The sequence below is a fragment of the Myotis davidii genome, unplaced genomic scaffold, assembly GCF_000327345.1.
Source record: "Myotis davidii unplaced genomic scaffold, ASM32734v1 scaffold38, whole genome shotgun sequence".
Classification (NCBI taxonomy): Eukaryota; Metazoa; Chordata; class Mammalia; order Chiroptera; family Vespertilionidae; genus Myotis; species Myotis davidii.
This window is the reverse complement of record NW_006291383.1, coordinates 6,266,391-6,284,012: the sequence shown is the minus strand read 5'-3', so window position 1 is coordinate 6,284,012 and position 17,622 is coordinate 6,266,391. Positions and strand designations below refer to the sequence as shown.

Here is a 17,622-nt window from a genome sequence, read left to right as displayed (position 1 = left end):
TATCCACTGAGCCAAACCGGCTAGGGCTACTTTAGGAACTTTTTAAAAAATAATCCTTTATTGTTGAAAGTATTACATATGTTTCCCCACCCCCACCCACCCCACCCCCAATTGACCAGGAACATTTTAGGAGGCACGATTGACCAACACTTGTGGCTGGTTGGATGAGGCATACAAGAGGAGCCGGGAATGTCTCACAGATGAGTTGATGTTGGAGAATTTACTGAAATAAAGCCTGAAGAGGAAGAGGAGGTCTGGGGAGGGTGACATATTGAATGTGAGGTCTGAGACAGTCGTGGCAGGATCTGGAGCCCAGGGGAGAGTGAAGCTCTGAGATTTGGAGCTGAAGCCTGGGGTGGAGAAGGTCACCCATGGGGGTGAGACCAGGTGAGAAGTGAGAGCAGGACAGAGGCTGGAGAAAGAGGCACAGTCAGAGAAGTAGAGGAAACCAGGCTGAAGAAGGTACTGGGGAGAGAAGAGGATGGATGAAGCAGAGTCTTAGGGAGGGTCCAGAGTAGGAAAGGGTGTGGGGCTGACTGGCTCCCACTATGTGCCCCTTGCATGGGCTTGATCACTCACTCGGCAGCCACTTTCTGTCCCTTGGCTAGATGGTGCTGATCAAGGGACGGGCACTCGTGGACAGGATATACTTGACCCACATTTTGTAGGATCTACAAAAACCACAAGAGCTCTCAGAATGTGACAGTGAGGGCAGAAAGTGCTTGGAGCCCTTTTCCTCCCCTCAGCCCTCCTGTGGCCATCCACACTCCTCCAGAGAGCCCTCCATAATTGCACTAAATGGTGCCCTTCCCGTGCCCCCAAGGCACAGTTCCATAACACCATCTTCCTATGGACACACCAACCTGCTACTGGGTCGGTCATCACATGTCTGCTTTTGTTGATTTGTATCATATATAACACTGTCCCGGGCAGGTGGTGAGCTCAGGAAAAGGACCCACAACTTGTCAGAGCCTGTGCTTCTAGGAACACTCAGCAAAATGTGGGTGTGAGTGTGTGTGTGCGTGCATGCCATTGTATATCCTCGTCATCCTTCCCAGTTCATCTCAGACCCACTCCCTCAGTCCCCTCCCTAATAGCTCTTCACCTGGTTCACTCTACCAGGAATCCCTCTAACCCTCTTCATCTGTCCAAATCCTCCTTATCCTTCAAGGCCTGCCTCAAGGCTGCCTCCTCTAAGAAATTTTTCTCCCCACTCTACCATCACCACCACTCTCTGTCCTTCATTCTCTACCAACCTCTTTCATTGGTTTGCCTTTAATGAGATACAGCCTTGTCTTGCTGGCCAGTGGTTTAGGCATTTAATCCTAATTCATTTGTCAGCCCTATAGCATGCTCAGCAGGCAGGGTACACAGCCTAGGTACAAGAAAATACTGGTTGGTGCATGTTCTGGTGTGTGTGTGTGTGTGTGTGTGTGTGTGCATATTTATGGTCTGTGGATCCTGGGGGGTCTACAATGTGACTGAATGCATATATGTTGTGTAACCATTCATTTAGTCAAATGACATTTATTGTGCTTATGGGTGTGCAGCTTGTGCGTGTGAACCCTGTTAGTGTGCTATGTATATTGTGAAGGCATTTGGGGCATCACTGTGATGTGTATATTTAGTATGCCTGGGCACGCACATATGAATCGTTGATATTGTGGGTTGTGTCTGTGCAAAAACATAATCATAAGAGTAAGAGACAAATTTGGGTCCTTCCTCCGCCACTTACTTCGACCTGATTTCAAGCAAGTCATCAAATTCTTTGGGTCTGAGCTTCCATGTTTATAAAATAGGAAAGATTAACACTCATGGTCCTAGGATTGTCTGCCTACTAGAGGTCTATCTTGTAGGATGTGAAGATGAAGGGGAGACATAACTGGTGGGAAGTGCCCAGCACAGTGGCAAATAACATTAACTGAGGGTTCCATTTCCCTGTGTGTGTGCATCTGTGCATGTGCATGCGTGTGTGTGTGTGTGCGTGTGTGTGCGTGTGTGCGTGTGTGTGTGTGCGTGTGTGTGTGTGTGCGTGTATGCCTGCGTATGTGTGCGTGTATGCCTGCGTATGTGTGCATGTGTGCGTACGCGTGCTTGCTTGCTTGCATAAAATAGTGCTCTTCCTATTGTCCCAGAGTGGCTAAAGCCCACAGCTGGAAACAAAAAGCATCAGGTGCTCCCACATCCTTTAGAAAGACTCCAACCAGCCAGCAGACATGTCCTCTCAGAGAGAGCCTTGAGAAATGGCACAGCTGGCCCTACTGTGACTCAGACGTTCCACCAAACATGTGCGCGCGCGCGTGTGTGTGTGTGTGTGTGTAAGCAAGAATCCTGAGCGCAGGGGGTGTCTAACCTGGGCTTCTAGGCATCCTTTCCTCCCCTGCAGCCTATGCCTGAGCGTCTACCCCAGAGTCTGGAACCTGACCAAATCTAGTCTCAGCAGGTGTAGGAGGGACATGTCCCTGCTGGGAGCAAGACTAGGACTCAAAGCGGCTTCGGAGCAGCTTGAACTTGGACTTGTTGAACTTAGTGATGAGGTCCAGTTTGCTGTGGCCCAGGGTCAGCCGCTTCTCATCCCCAAATGGGCCACTGCTACTGCCATTGCAATGGTCACCTGTGGGTCTCCCCGGGAGGCCATGCTCAGGTCCCTGCCTGGCACCCTGCAACTGATGGTACTTGGTGATGAGGTCCAGCTTGCTGTGGCCCAGAGTCAGCCGCTTCTCATCCGCAGAGCCCACTCCAGGCTTGCGAGCATGGCTCGGTCTAGGGAGACTATTGGGCCCCGGCCCCTCACCCCGGAATGGGCCAAACTTTGTGATGAGGTCCAGCTGGCTGTGGCCCAGGGTCTGCCGTCGCTCATCTGGACCCTGCTTGCCAGCCCTGGCTGAGGAGTTGGCTTCAGGGGGCCCTCTGGAGCCCCCAGTCTTAGGGTACTGTGGCAGGAGGTCCAATTGGCCATGGCTGTGGTTTGGAGGCAGCCTCTTATGCTCTGGGTTCCCATGGCCAGGTCTGGGGGAACCTGACTCAGGGGCACCCCCAGCACCTTGGGCCTGGGGCAGGAGATCCAGCTGGTTGTATTTCTGGTTTGGGGATAACCTCCTGTCCTTTTGGGCCTGCTCACCAGGCCACAGGGAGTCTGAGTTGGAGGTAACACGAGGATCAGGGCCTCTTGCTTCTCGAGCTCTGGGAAAGGGGATAAGGAGATCCAGTTGGCCATGGCTCTGACTCAGAGACACCTTCTTCTCCTCCACTGTCTCCAGGGCTGTGCCAGGTCCCCAGCGACCTCGTGGGGGGCAAGGCTCCTGGCTGCCTGGGAGCCCGTTCTCTGGCAGCCTAGATAGGGCTGGGACACCCCGGGAGAAGGGGAGGAGGGAGCGTGGGCGAGTAAGCAGAGGTGACCCCACTGCCAGGGTCAAGGGGCTGGTGCTACTGTGGTTGAGGGCAGGGGAGGACTGGGACCACAGGGACGCCCCCATCTTGCCCAGGTTGGCCCTGTAGGGCCCTGGCGGTGAGCCATGGTTAGGATCTGACAGCTGGCGTTGGAGGGAGGGCTGGCCACTGGCTTTGCGACAAGTAGGGCCTGGGGATGAGGACCCCATTCCTGTGTCACTGCAGCCACCGCCTCCTGGTAGAGCAAGGTAGGAGGAGCGGCCCATGAGAGGGGAGTGCTTGATGCTGCTGAGGCTGGTGCTGGAGGGCGATGAGGACCTGCGGCTTGGGATGCTGGGCCCGAAGGCCAGGGCCGCCAGAGGAGGGCACGGTGCCCTGGGATCCTCGCCGCTGCAGAAGCCCTCCACAGGCCGTGACTCGGCATACAGACAGCGGAACTCCCGGTCAAAGTCTTCCACGATGCGGCCCCGCAGCTGCAGCACCATGCTGGTGTGGGCCTGGCTGCAAAGCCAGGTGAAGCTGGAGGCAGAGTGTCAGGGTCAGGAAGCAAAGTGCAGAACCCTGGGCCTAGGCAGGAGTCACAGCAAAAGACAACCCCACCACCACCTCCAAGTGAGGGGGCAGAGCTCTGACTACAGAGTTTGTATGGGTCCTAGCCCGGCTTGGTGACGTGGGCACGTGGTTTCCCGTCCCAGGGCCTCAGCTTGCCCGTCTATAGAATGGACCAGGGGCAAGGTTCTCTGAAGTCCCTCCAGTTCCGAAGTAAAATAGTTATTTTCTATGCCAATAGCATTAAAGTAATCCTTCCACATAGGAACCACTTCCAGGGCCCAGCCTGGGGCTGTTTCACTCCCCCCCACACACACTGTCCCCTGAGCCCTGCATAGTGCCTGGCAGGTGGCAGCTGTTCAGCCCATGTTGGAAGAGATGGATGAGTGAATGAAAATTCAAAGCCAGATCCCAGGTGGCCCTGCCAGCCAGTGGCCCAGCCCCAGGCCCCTCGGCCCCGGTCCCGCTCGCTCACCTGTAGCTGCCCGCCACCACCTGCTCACAGTCGATGATGACGAACTTCTCCAGGGCCTGTCCCGTGAAGCGGCGGCCCGCCTTGCTGCAGTATGTGTCCCCACATGTGCTCCGTACACGCATGTTCTGAACCAAGGGGGGATGAAGGTTGGGGGGTGATCTTGAGAGGATGGGACTCAGGCCATGTCTAAATCCCTTGGGGTCTCTCTGACCTTAAACAGCTAAAGGAACTAAGTCCCCCACTCCCATGGACCCCCCCCAATGTTCACTAATCACCCAAGTGACTCTTCTGCCCTCCCTGACTCCCCATCCCACCTCTGGTGAGTGCCCCTGTCCCTCACTGACCGGCAGGTGCCCCCCATTGAGGTCCATCTTATAGCACATCTCCAGGAAGTGGCTCAGGTGCTCCTGAGCCAGGAGCAGGTAGACAGGGACGCCACGCCGACTAGAGGCCTCCATGAGGTCGCACAGGAGCTCCATGTCTGTGAATATGTCCATCACCGCAGCCACCACCTGGAGGAGAGAGGGGAAGCTCAGCCTTGCCAGAGGCAATGCCGGGGTCCCAGGAAGAGAGCGCGGGATGGGAAAGCAGGAGGCCGGGCCCCGCAAGAAAACCTGAACTGAAAGGGCTTTTGGCCATGACCTAGCCCCGTGGCTCTTAACTTAGACACAGGGAGGTTTCGCTGTCTTAAACCGCCAGACGTTGTAGGAAAGTTTTTGTGTGCATTTTTTCCTGAGGACAGAGTGTGTATCTGTCATCAGGTTCTCAAAGATGTCTGTGACATCTCCACATATGGGGAAACTAAGGCCCAGAAGGGAGAAGGAGTCAGAAGCAGCAGCCAGACCCCAGTTCCCAGTCTGGGTCCTCACTCTCTCCCCACTAGCTCCAGCCCTAGCTCTGGCCCAGGGACTGTCTGTCTGAGGTTCCCTTCTCAAGAATCAGAGCTTTAAGCCAGGCACTGGGGCCTTCAATGTCCTTTGCCAGACCCGCCTCAGTTTCCCTATAAAGCTACAGAGGTCGGCAAAACATCTTACAACCATGGGTTCCCTCACTCCACCCACGACAAGTGGGACCAGGTCTTCTCCTCAGTTGAGGGGCTGGGGCTTGCGGCCTCCCTCATATAATGGGCTGCGTCAGAGAAGCCCTGCATAACCCCTGGCGCCACCAAACCCCCAACTGTCTCTTCCTCCCCCTCCCACTTCATAGATCTGCTAGGAGACCCTCCTCTCCCAACACAGGCCGACAGGAGGACATGCAGAGCACAGCATTCCAGCTTGAGCCACACAGACCTGGGTTCATACCTGCATTTTGCTACCTCCTAGTAATATGGCCCTGGGCGAGTAGCTTCACCTCTGGAAGCCTCGACTTCCTCGTCTGCTAAATGGAGGTAATGGTAGCTGCATCTCAGAGTTACGGGGAATTAAATGTGAAAATACTCAACGCACAACGGAAGTTCAACACATGTCCCTTTCCCGCTGCCTCCTTAACAAACGAGGACATTGGGCCTTGGGTAGCAGGGAGAGGAAGCTTCCCAAAGTTACTCAGAGTCAGTGGCAGCCCAGAGCAGAAGCTTCTGGCCCAGAGGTGAAGGGTCTAGATGGGGGGTGAGGAGGCAAAGTGCTTGGGGATGCCCAGCACATGGCACAGGCCTGACCAGGGATAAGGGGGGAAAGGACAAGCAGGAAAGATCAAAGGGACGGGGTGACCACAGCAGCTACCTCACTAATAACCTCACTCCCAGTGCCAATTAGACCTGGCCCTCCCCTGCCTGGGGCAAAGGCAGGCCTGCGAGGGAGGCTCCCAGTGAACAGTTGAGATCCCAGCATCCTGGCTCCTGCTGTCTGCAACAGTCACCCTCCGGGCTGCTCCCCGAGACAAGGGCACCGAAGCCAACCTACCGCAATCCTGCCTAGGCCCTGTGATTCATCCCCCTGCCTCCTGAATCAGGGGTCCTCTGCCGCAGGCCCAGCTGGAGGTACCGTGCACAGGGGTGAGGGGTGGATGGAGACATGCGCCAGGAGTCAGGGCTGTACCTGAGTCAGGACCTTTCCTCTTCTTCCTGAGCCCTGGGCTCTATTTTACCAACTGACTGCACCTTCCTGAGCATGTCCCAGCCCCTCTCTGGCCTCAGTTTCCTCCTCTGCAAGTCAAAGGGTGCCTCCCATTTCACCAAGGTTGGGATTCTTAGTTTGGGGATTATAAACTTTTTTGAGAATCTGATGAAAGCCATACACCCTCTCCCCAGAGAGATGCAGGAAGGATCCCTCTCTGCAACAAGCATGACTTTGCATGCATTTTCAGGATGTTTGTGGGGTCCTTGAGGGCCATCTTGTTCTATGCTTATCCATAATGACCCTGAATGCCAAGGGGTTACCAAGATAAATAAAATACAGCTCACCCTCTAGGAGCTTGTGGTCTGATAGGTGCTGCACCGAAGCTGCAGTGTTTCCCTGGGCTCATCCCTTCCCTCCCGGGGCCTCAGTTTTCACATCTGTGAAATGAGTATCTGAAGAGATGAGGTCCTTACCGTGCGGGCCTGGCTGAAGAGGAAACGCAGAAGGTCTTTGATGTTCTTGGTCTTGTCCCGCTGAAAGTGGACCACAGCCTGGGTGGGGCTGAAGCCCGTGGCCTGTGGAATCTCAGGCCAGCCCAAGTCCAGGTCCGGGGGGTCTATGTCAGAGGCCGTGGGAAAGTAAGTGCCCGAGGTGACTTCTGAGAGCAGGCTGAGGCGGTCAGGTCCTGAGGCCTCCAGTCCGTGGGCCTCACCCAGCTCAGGACCCCCACGCACATGGCTGGTCATGTAGTCCACATCCAGGGAGCTCAGGAAGGGCAGTTCCTGCTCCTCTGAGATGACCCGCAGGTAGGCAGCCTCACCCCGCTCCAGGAGGGCGTCGGCCGCCAGCCGGGCTGCCTCGCTGTGCTGCAGCACCAGTGGTGAGCTCTCCCGCCACCAGGGCCGCTTCAGTTCCTCCACCCTGCCCCGCAGGGGTCCTGCCATGCCCTGTGCTCCCGGGCCCCCAGGCCCCAGGCCTCCAAACATGCCCGCCCACCAGGCTGCTGTCACCCTCCAGTGGGCTCCATGGCCTGCACCCCGCTGGTTGCAGCAGGAAGATAGCAGCAAATGCGTCTCCTGCCTGCCTGCCTGCCTGCCTGCCTGCCTGCCCCAGTGTGGCAGGGCCCCCAGCCCGTTGCCACCTAAGTCAGGCACTATGCTCCGCCCCATTGCCCCTGGCTTCTGGAACCTGTTGGGTTAGCCTCACCTGTTGGCCTGCTGTTGGGACTTGCCCTCCCAGGAAAACGTCAGTGGTAGGCCCTTAGCACACTCGCACCCCCCACCCCCACCCAGCATGACGTGCCCCATCCACACCAGCTCCTAGTGAGTTTCCTCCAAACCCTGACCTTCCAGAGCACACTTGGAGGAGTATTATGCCCTTGCTCAGGGACACACACACACACACAAACACACACACACACACACACACGGGCAGATGAATGACTCAGGACACCAAGATAAAGACGTGAACACACACGCATGCAGGCCGACTGACGTACTGAGAGTTGACAGACACGCATAGCCTACAGGCTGACGTGCAGACCACACATTTTGATCCCATGTAAACAGATCCAAACACTAATTCAGAGACTAGCCATAACCCAAACATACCCTGATGGCTATTGCAAGCCGAGCACCCCTGCACACAGGCCCTAATAAGAGCTGAAGGGAATGTCCCAGGACTGCCAAGGACATGACCGGTCTATGGGCCTTATTTTGTTCCCATGTGGCCTTGCCACTCTCCACCTCCATAGCTGTGGCATCACAGTCACCTGTCCCACCTTCACCCCAGCTCTCAGCCCATCCTCGAGGGGCTAGAGCGGTGGCTCTCACTCTACAGTTCCCAAGACTAGCCAGGATGTGTTAAAATGCAGATCCCCAGGCTCTACCCGCCGGAGATTCTGATTCAAAAGGTCTGAGTGGGCTCCTGGAGTCTGCCTTTTTAAAAGTGACATGGTGCATCCGGGGCAGTGTGCTGAAGCCCACCCCTGAAGAATGCTGTTCCAGAGGCCACATTTCCCACACCCTCAACTCCGGGGAAGCTCTCAGCCTGGTGGGGACCAGACCACAGCCTTCCTCCCTGCCTCAGAAGCTGAGTATTAAATGGTTAGTAAGAAAGGAGGTTTCCAAGAATGGGAGGGGGGAGGGGAACACACTGCGAAGTCAGGAGGCAAACAGGGCTGGCAGGTTTCTTATCTCTGTTCCTAACATGGGCCGAAGTCCCAGCATCCTCAGGAGCATGGGTGGGAGGCTTTGCTCTGGAGAAGCAGGGTCAGCAGATGGCAGCTAGTTGGGGGGCCAGGCCCAGCAGAAGTGGTCAACAACAGAGTAGTGCCTGCTTGAGGGACCACCTTCGATGGAGGGTGAGGTCCAATGAGGGTGGCCAGGAGGCCTGATGCCATGTCTGCAGACCCTGTTTGGTGCTGATTGCAATTGGTCTATCTGATCTGGGGTCAGGCCCAGAGCTCAGGTTCTTTTATGTCCACAGGGTTTCCCACACGGGGCCCAACACATGCACAGGGGTGCGGGAACTAGGCCCCCTCAGTGTCGAGCTGGGCCCTGTGATCAAAGACGAATGAGGCTGGCTTTGTCTTTAAGGAGTTTAGAAGTGGGCAAGGGACAGGGGGTGGGGTGGGGGGGAGAAAGTAGCCTAGGCCAAGAGCTGACATGTGGGAACACTACATCCCATCTCAGGGGCAGGGACAGAAATTGGAGCAGCAGGAGCTGGAAGGAGACCTTTCCCTGGGGCTGAAGTGGCTGTGTGAGGGGCAGGAGGTTGAGTAAACAAGGTCAGGCCGTGGGAAGGTAATGAGCTGTGGGGCAGCCGAGGTGGCAAGGCCTTCATTAGGGCCTTATCCTCAGATTTATTTGAGGGGAGAGCCAGGGCCTTATCTGGGTTGAAGAAGTGCTCCTGGGAGGGAAGGAAGCCACGTTTCTATGTTGCTGAGTCCCTGTGTTAATCCCTCAGCATGCATATGGTATATATTTTTGGCTTTTCTTTTTAAAAAAAAAAAACTATTTTAATTGTGGTAAAATATACATAACAAAGTTTGCATCTTAACCATTTACAGTTCAGTGGCATTAAGCACATACGCATGGTTGTGCAACCATCACCATCATCCATTTCCAGAGCTCCCTTCATCTTGCAAAACTGAAATCTGTACCCATTAATAGCTCCCTATTTCTTCCTCTCTCCAGACCTTGGCAGCCACCTCTCTACTTTCTGTCTCTATGAATTTGGCTACTCTAGGGTACCTCATGGAAGTGGAATCATACAGTATTTGTCCTTTTGTGACTGGCTTATTTCACTTTGCATAATGTCCTCAAGGTTCATCCATGTTGTAGCCTGGTCAGAATTCCCTTCCTTTTTAAGGCTGAATAATATTCCACTGTGTGCATATACCACATTGTTTATCCATTCACACAATGATGGACACTTGGGTTATTTCTACCCTTTGACTTTTGTAAATAATGCTGCTTGAATATAGGTATACCGATTTGACTCTGTATTTTTATGTATTTCCCTCTATATCCACATTTGTATTATATTTCATTTTTGTAAGTAAAAAACCCCCACACTTAATATTGACAATTTTATATGGTTCTACTCAACATATATACATGTAACTATGCAGAACTATACCTGTGCATGTATGTACTGTGATGTTTGTGTGTCTACTTGGCGGTCTTTAAGCATCTAGCTGCATGTCAGTGTATATTTACCTATGTGTGCATCTGTGTATACATACTCAGGTGTGCCTGTCTGGGCAGAGATCTATTTGTGTACATGAGTGTCTGGACAGTGATGGCTTGGACCCTAACTCTGGTACAAGGTAGCTCAACTGAGAAGGGCAGGGGTGGGAAGACTGAACCAAAGGGATCCCTGGCATCCTGATAATGAAAGCATGTAAATCAAACCCCCAGGGCTGCCGGAATGGAGGCCCCTCCCTATGGACTGAATGGGTAAAGGGCAACAGGAGGGTAGATAGATGGATCCTGGCCATGGGCCTGCAGCTAGGGGTGGGGACCCAGGGTGATGGGAACCATACAGATAGCTGAGCCCCGACCAGTGTGTTGGGCAAAGGTCCCTTAATAACTGTTATTAAGAGGAAAAAAAATATTTTCCTGTCCAGGGGTTGTGTCAGGCGCCTGCTTGGCATCATTCTGACATCCTGGGGGACACTTAGCCTCATCTCTAACCAGCCGAGTGGCGCCTGGGCAGGTGACTGTCCTGTGGGGGTGGTGCGAGCAGAGGCTGGGCTGCAGCCCTCCAGGTGCAGGCTGCTCTGATGCCAATATTGCCACACACCTTTAATGTGGCACCTCCAGGAGAGGGGAGATAAGGCTCCCGGGGAGAAGCAGCCAGGGTGAGTAGGGGAGCCAGTGTGCCCAACTCCCTTGAATCAAGGCAAAGCAACCTAAGATCTAGAGATACAGGGCCACGTGGTAAGGATTCCCAGAGGTTGGCTAAAGGTGGGTATTAGAAGATGAAAATGATTTCAAGATGTACAGAATGGCAATCAGAGTGTTCCAGGCTGGAGGTAGAGGGACAAGGGCATGCCTAATGAAGAAAGGTGGGGGCGGTGGTATAGGGAAAGGGCTGTCAGAAAGGCCATCTGGGCCACACTCTGAAGAGGATCTTGTTAAAGTGCGGCCTCTCTGTGCAAAGATGATGACACAGAGGTTGGCAAGACTCCTAGAGTGGAAGCAGTCCCCCAGGGGAGAGTAGCCCAAAGCACCAGACTCCCAGAAACAGCCCAGGTGGGTGTGGCTCACTGACCCTGAGTGCCCCAGAGGCCTCTGGGAGGTCACCCTGGCTCTGCACCGAATGAGTTGAACAATCACAACTCTGAGTCACAGTGGCTGACTCTGCAAGATGGGACCAACGCTACCTCCTTCACCAGGTTGTTGTGAGGAATAAGCAGGCTGCTCTGTGTCAAGTGACTGACTGAGGGGAGCAGTAGCCCAGCACCTGCTGATTCCAGAGCTTTTCAGGCCATGAAAGAGCAGGAAGGGGCTTGGTGAAGGCCCGAAGACAAACGAAGCAGTGACTGGGGCGCCTCCTGGTCAGTCTCTGGCCCCTTCTGGTCCAAAGGCTGGCCCTGAAGGTGAACATGGCTCCTGGCTGTCCGTGGAGTGTGGCTCTGAGATGCTCTCAGCCCAGTTCAGGAGGCAGGGTCCTCTCCCCACTTTGCATACACAGACCAGTATTCACACCTTTCTTGGGCACTTGGGACCCCAAGGAATGAGATTTTTGGCATTCTACGTCAGAAAGGCGGCTGTGTCTGTGTCTAGGCTGTAGACACTGTGACTCCCTCACATTCTTCCCTCCATCCCTCTCCATCATCTCATTCAATGGTGGGTGATCCAGTCCCCACTCCCTCCCCGTCTCCATCCACTCCACCCTGCAGGCATTTATTTACTTATTTGTATTGATTTGAGAGCGGGAGAGAGGAAGGTTAAATGTAATTTAATTGAAAGAGAGGAAGGGAGAGGAGAGAGAGAAATTGATTTGTTGTTCTACCCATGTATGTACCCACTAGCTGTTTCTTGTGTGTGCCCTGACCAGAGATCAAATCTGCAACCTGGGTGCATTGGGATGATGCTCTAACCAACTGAGCGACCCAGCCAGGGAATACTCTGCATGTATTTAATGCCTACTTTAGGCCAGCACTATGGTTCCAAAGATGAGTAAGACTTGGTCTCTGCCCTGAAGGAATTCAGTTTAGTGGGGAAGGCAGACTCATAATTATAAGTCACAGATTAAGCTGAGGTATAAACCAAATGCTTGGGGTTCAGAGCTCATGACCCATTCTGGAATCATGTCCCCACTCCACACTCCCAGCTAGGTAACAGCCCTGTGGCGGGCTTTCTCAGATGGTCACTAGTTGAAGGAGCTGTTTCTGGCCACAGGGAGAAAGCAAGAGGAAAGGGGCAACCCAGCACAGGCCATGGGTTCTGGTTGCTGACTGAAATCTCGAGTGAGCTCTAGGGCCTCAGCTCCTGCCTGTAAAGCAAGCGGCTGGGATAGAGGCCTCCAAATGCCCCACAGAGCCCACATGGTATTCTATCACTTTTTAAACACACACACACACACACACACACACACACACACACACGTTTATTGACGTCAGAGAGGAAGGAAGAGGGAGAAAGAGTTAGAAACATCAATGATGAGAATCATTGATTGGCTGCCTCCTGTGTGCCCCATACTAGGGATCGAGCTTGCAATCAGGGCATGTGTCCGGACCAGGAATCGAACCATGACCTCCTGATTCATAGGTCAACGTTCAACCACTGAGCCACGCCAGCCAGGCCTATCACTTTTTGACATCACAGGTCAGTCAGTGCTTTAAGATTCTCTTCCTGGAAATTCCCCAGTCAGGACCATCAGGACCTTTTCTTCCCTAAGTAGAGGGAGGAGTCCTTGACCTGGGCAGGGTCTAGGTCCCAGGCTCACCAGCATGGCTCAAGGGAAGCCCCTTGGAAGCCCCAGAAAAGTTGTGATGGTAAGTTAACACCTGGGCAAGGGTAAGTGGGTAGAGGATTATGGCCAGTGTACTAAGGTCTGTCCTATCCCCAACCTATGGCCGAGCCCAGTGGAGTGGGTGGGCAAGGCATGGTGGGTTGGAGTGGGGAGAAGGCTAGTTAGACATAGGCAGAACCAGGGCAACAAGTAAAGCAGGGTTGCTCCCAAGGAACGAGCTCTAACACTTTAGGACTGTCCAGTTCTCTGCCCACAAACCTGCCACATTCCCTTCCTTCCCACTTCACACAAATGGCAGATAAACCCGATTCCTGGGCACCTAGACCAGCATGCGCGCCCCTTCTCTCTCAGCCCTCACCTCTGAAATCCCTGTCCCCCATCTTCTGTCCTCCAATTTCTGGTCTCAGGAAATGGTTCCCTTCTTCGGTCCAAAGCCCAGCCCTGTTCTCAAGTCCTGGCTTCCACTTCTAGAGGGATATAAATAATAATAATAATAATAATAATAATGCCACCACCTAACATTTATGGGAAGTTTCTTTCCATTAAATAGTGTACATTTAATTAGACTCTTCCCTGCCCCCACACACATCTTCAGAATTATCCCATGCTGAGGCCTTCGTTTTTTGTTGTTTTTTAAAATATAATTTTATTGATTTCAGAGAGGAACGGAGAGGGAGAGACAGAAACATCAATGATGAGAGAATCATTGATCGGCTGCCTCCTGCATGCCCTGAACCGGGCATATGCCCTTGACTGGGATCAAACCTGGGACCCTTCAGTCAGGCTAGGTTGAGAAGGCCTTCGTTTTTACCCTGCTCTCCTACTTCCTCTCCAATTTTTTCCCATTTCTTCTCACCTCCCAAGACACCACAGCTGCTGCCACACTCTGCCTTAACCCTTTGCAATCTGTTCTCTCTCAAGAATCCTGTTCGTGAAATGGTCTAAAGCCCTACGCCTCACCCGCTTACTCCTGCAGCATTGAGAGCCGCCTCCTGGAAGCTCTCCTCTCCCCTGGCCTCTGCTCCACTCTCTCCCTCCTGTGCCAGGTCCTGCTCTTCCTACCACACCCTGAGCAGGCTTCCCCCATGCCCTTCCCAGTGCTTGGTCTACCCTCTGCACTCCACCTCTGGGAGCTCATCCAGCTTTGAGATTCCGTGTCTCCTCCATACCGGACAAGCCCAGTCCTGGGCCCCTGTCCTCATCCTCCCGAGGTCCGCTCCTGCCCTCCCTGGGGATCTCTGTTGGCTCGTCTCCCACTAGACAGCTCCTATGCAGACACAATGAAGGGCACCAAAAGCAATGGGGTTGGGCTCAGAATACATGACTGTCCAGCTTACAGGGTCACCTGGCACCAGTAGGTGGTTTCTCCTCAGTGGCCCTGGTCCCCTCTGGCATGGTGGGGGCAACAATCCCTGGCCGGTCTCATAGGGCACTTTAATTAGCACTTGGGGGAAAAGAAAACCACAACAAAAAGAGGATTCTTCTTTTCAAGCCACCCTCATCTGCCTGACATCGCCATACCCCAGCTTCCAGGAGAGCTCTGTGGTTTTTCCCTCTGGGGTTTGAACTTCCTTTTGAATCCCTACAGTCACTCCCAGGCCCTCAAGCCTAGATGCCTGGAATCCCACCGGGACTGCACCAAGCCACCCTGTGCGCTGCTCTGTATCTTTGCTCCCATCAGGCCAGGCCTTTCCAAGAACACAGGTGGTTCCCTGTTGCCTGTCAGATGCAGCATAACCCAGATTACCCCCACCCATGCCCCACCTGGGTTTTTGCAACCTTTTCTTCCCTTAGCAACCAACTTAGTTGGTCCACTTGAGTTCAAGGCCCACTTAAGTTCTGTGCCTTCCATAGGCAGCTCCTCACTTCCAGTTTTTCTTGTCACTTATCTAAACCTTACCCATCCGTGTGTCCTGATTCTCTTCAAGGCATTTCTGACTTCTAACCCTCCGTTGATTTTTCCTGTTAGCATGTCTGTGTGTCCACACACGTCGCTGGAATGTTGCTTTAGGTTTCCTTTTACTTTTTTAATTGTAGTACAACTGACCCTTCCTCCATCTAGTACTCCTTCTCTAGCACTGAAGCATTGGACCTGGGTGTCAGAACCAGCCCAGTCTGCATGCAGGACCAATTTGGGCCTCCCTGTGCTTCAGTTTCGCTCAGCAGTAACTCAAGCTTAGTAACACTTACCTCACAGAGCTCACTGAGGATTGAATATGATAACAATAGAAAATACCAAGCAGTGTCTGGCACCGAACAGAAATGCAAAATGTATTGGCTGAATTACAGCCTGGGCTTTAATCTTAGCTTTATATATAAAATAGCAATTATTTATGATTTTTAAAATTTCAGACAAAATAAAATCTTATTCACTACATTGTTCTGTATTCCTCATTTACAACCGCTAAAGACATTCTTCTCAGTAAGGGAAACATTTGTTTCTCCTTTTTTTATACATATTTTTATCGATTTCAGAGAAACATTTATATATATACTAGGGGCCCGGTGCACGAAATTCGTGTACTGTCATTGGCCTTTAGATAATTTGTACCAAAAATTATGTCCCCCATACGGTAGTTGCCCAAGCATGATTGGCAATTTGGTCACTAGAATGAGCTTTATGGAATGCACTCTGCATACTACCTTACTTTTGGCTTAATCTTTTCTCACATTCCCCCCCTTCCTTCATATTTTTACTTTCTGTAATAAAGCAAGGAACAAATACATACCACATGCTAATTAGGTAACACAGGAAATATATTAGTAAGACGGTCCTACAGAATGAGAACAAGCTTTGTTGGATAATTCAGAAATCACTTTGCAATCATTTTTATAATTCAAAACACTGTCACTTACTTTGATAACAAATACATAAGATTCAGTATATCCCAGTTTGAGAGAACCCTGGTTATCTTGGCTGCTTTCTAAAGAGCAATAAAAGGTAACTCGCAGATAAACAATAACCATTTGAAGACTTGGGCAAAAACTAGGGAGGTCAGTTGGGATGTCTTTCGGCATAAGAACCCAGACAGTGACAGGGACAATCAGAAGCAACTGCAGTGGACTCAGAGACACTGCCTATGTGGATGGTGAGAGCAAGTAACAACAATGCAAATCACTTAGTCAACTGTAGCCACCAGGTGGAAATGGGTTTTTTGCTGGAAGTGAAAAGGAAATGGAAAAGGGCTAAGATCCTTGGTTTTTGTCAATACCATCACCACAAAACACGGAGTAAGGGTAAGCAAACTTTTTCTATAAAAGACCAGGTAATAAATAGCTTAGGCTTTGCAGGCCAGACAATCTGTTACAATTAGCCAACTCTGCTATTGCAGCATAAGAACAGCCATACACATATGTAAACAAATGGGAGAGGATATATATATATATATATATATATGTGTGTGTGTGTGTGTGTATATATATATATTATTGATTTTAGAGAAACATTTGTTTCTTCTTTTTATATATATTGTATTGATTTCAGGGAAGGGAGAGGGAGAGATAGAAACATCAATGATGACAGAGAATCATTGATCAGCAAGCCCCCTACTGGAGATCAAGCCCACAGCCCAGGCATATGTTGTGACCTCCTGGTTCATAGCTCAACACTCAAGCTCTGAGCCACACCGGCCAGGCTGTTTCTTCTGATGAATAAGTACACTTCCTTTTATGTGGCAATGGAAACTACATAATCTTAAGGCTTTCCAGTTTCTGCCTTTGGCAGCCAGGAAGATCCAGAGCAACATTTTATACTCAATTGCAGTCCAGAGCAACATTTTATACTCAATTGCAGATTTCCTCGCTGACCTGCAGGAGGCAGTGTGAGCGGGGAGAGAGTAAGGGCCCTGGGGTTGGAAGACGTGGGCTGGGGCATTCTTGGCCCCTTCTTACCCTAGATGACCCTACAGGCCTCTGTGAGCCTTAGTCTCCTCACTTGTGTCAAGGGGATAAGACGATGAGGATAATATCTATTTTTAGGACTGCTGTGAGATGATATGTTAAAAACACTTCACAAATTACCCAAAAAGTCATATGAAAGTTGGTTATTAGCAGCTGAGGTTTTCTAAAATGATTATTTTCCTTTTCTTCCCTCCCAATACTTGCATCATATCTTTTAAACTTTGTTTTAATTGTTTTTCAGTTTTATTATAACTGTGTCTCTTGATTTGCGGTGATCCTTTCTGGAAGTATACAGAGTACAGATAAATGACAAAATTATTCCTAGAGGACAAGAAATCAAGACCTTCACTTGTTTTATATAATAACACTATACAATAGAAAAACACTTAGGGGTACCCTTGGCTTATACTGAATTGTTAAAGTAAGCTGAACTGTAGGTTAGTCTGAGAAAAAGGGGCTTTTGAGGGGGCTTGTGCTGCTAATGATTGATGAGTTAGTCACTCATTCCTTCTTTCATTTGTCAAAGCTTACACTGATGCCTGCTGGGAGGCAGGCACTCTGTTGAGACTGGAAAAATAAAGGTGACTGACCCAAAACAGTGCTCACAGGGCAGGATAGAAGGAGGGATGCAAAAAGTAGTTTCACTGAAGGATACCGTCCGGAGTGGACAGGAGAAGGGGGTCTTTGAAGGCACATGGACTTTCTTTGGTCAGAAGAGGGAGGGAGAGGATCCAGGTAGAGGAAACACACAGGATGGTCTTCTGATGA

General features: G+C 51.6%; 2 protein-coding genes across 2 annotated transcripts in view; both read right to left on the bottom strand.

Annotated features, from left to right (window-relative positions):
- The window catches only part of EIF6 (eukaryotic translation initiation factor 6), a 7,091-nt gene extending 6,821 nt beyond the window's left edge, over positions 1 to 270 (bottom strand). Inside the window, exon 1 of the mRNA XM_006764622.2 lies at positions 199 to 270. Coding sequence (XP_006764685.1) covers positions 199 to 270 — 72 coding nt within the window. The remainder of the gene's footprint in view (positions 1 to 198) is intronic.
- Positions 271 to 2,309: 2,039 nt separating this feature from the next.
- FAM83C (family with sequence similarity 83 member C) lies at positions 2,310 to 7,682 on the bottom strand. The gene is made up of 4 exons (XM_006764564.2): positions 6,942 to 7,682; positions 4,759 to 4,926; positions 4,415 to 4,539; positions 2,310 to 3,909 (listed from the first exon to the last, which is right to left on the bottom strand). Exons 1-4 carry the CDS (start codon positions 7,635 to 7,637, stop codon positions 2,478 to 2,480), a joined length of 2,421 nt encoding a protein of 806 aa, XP_006764627.2. The 5' UTR covers positions 7,638 to 7,682; the 3' UTR covers positions 2,310 to 2,477.
- Between the last annotated feature and the right edge of the window lie 9,940 nt (positions 7,683 to 17,622).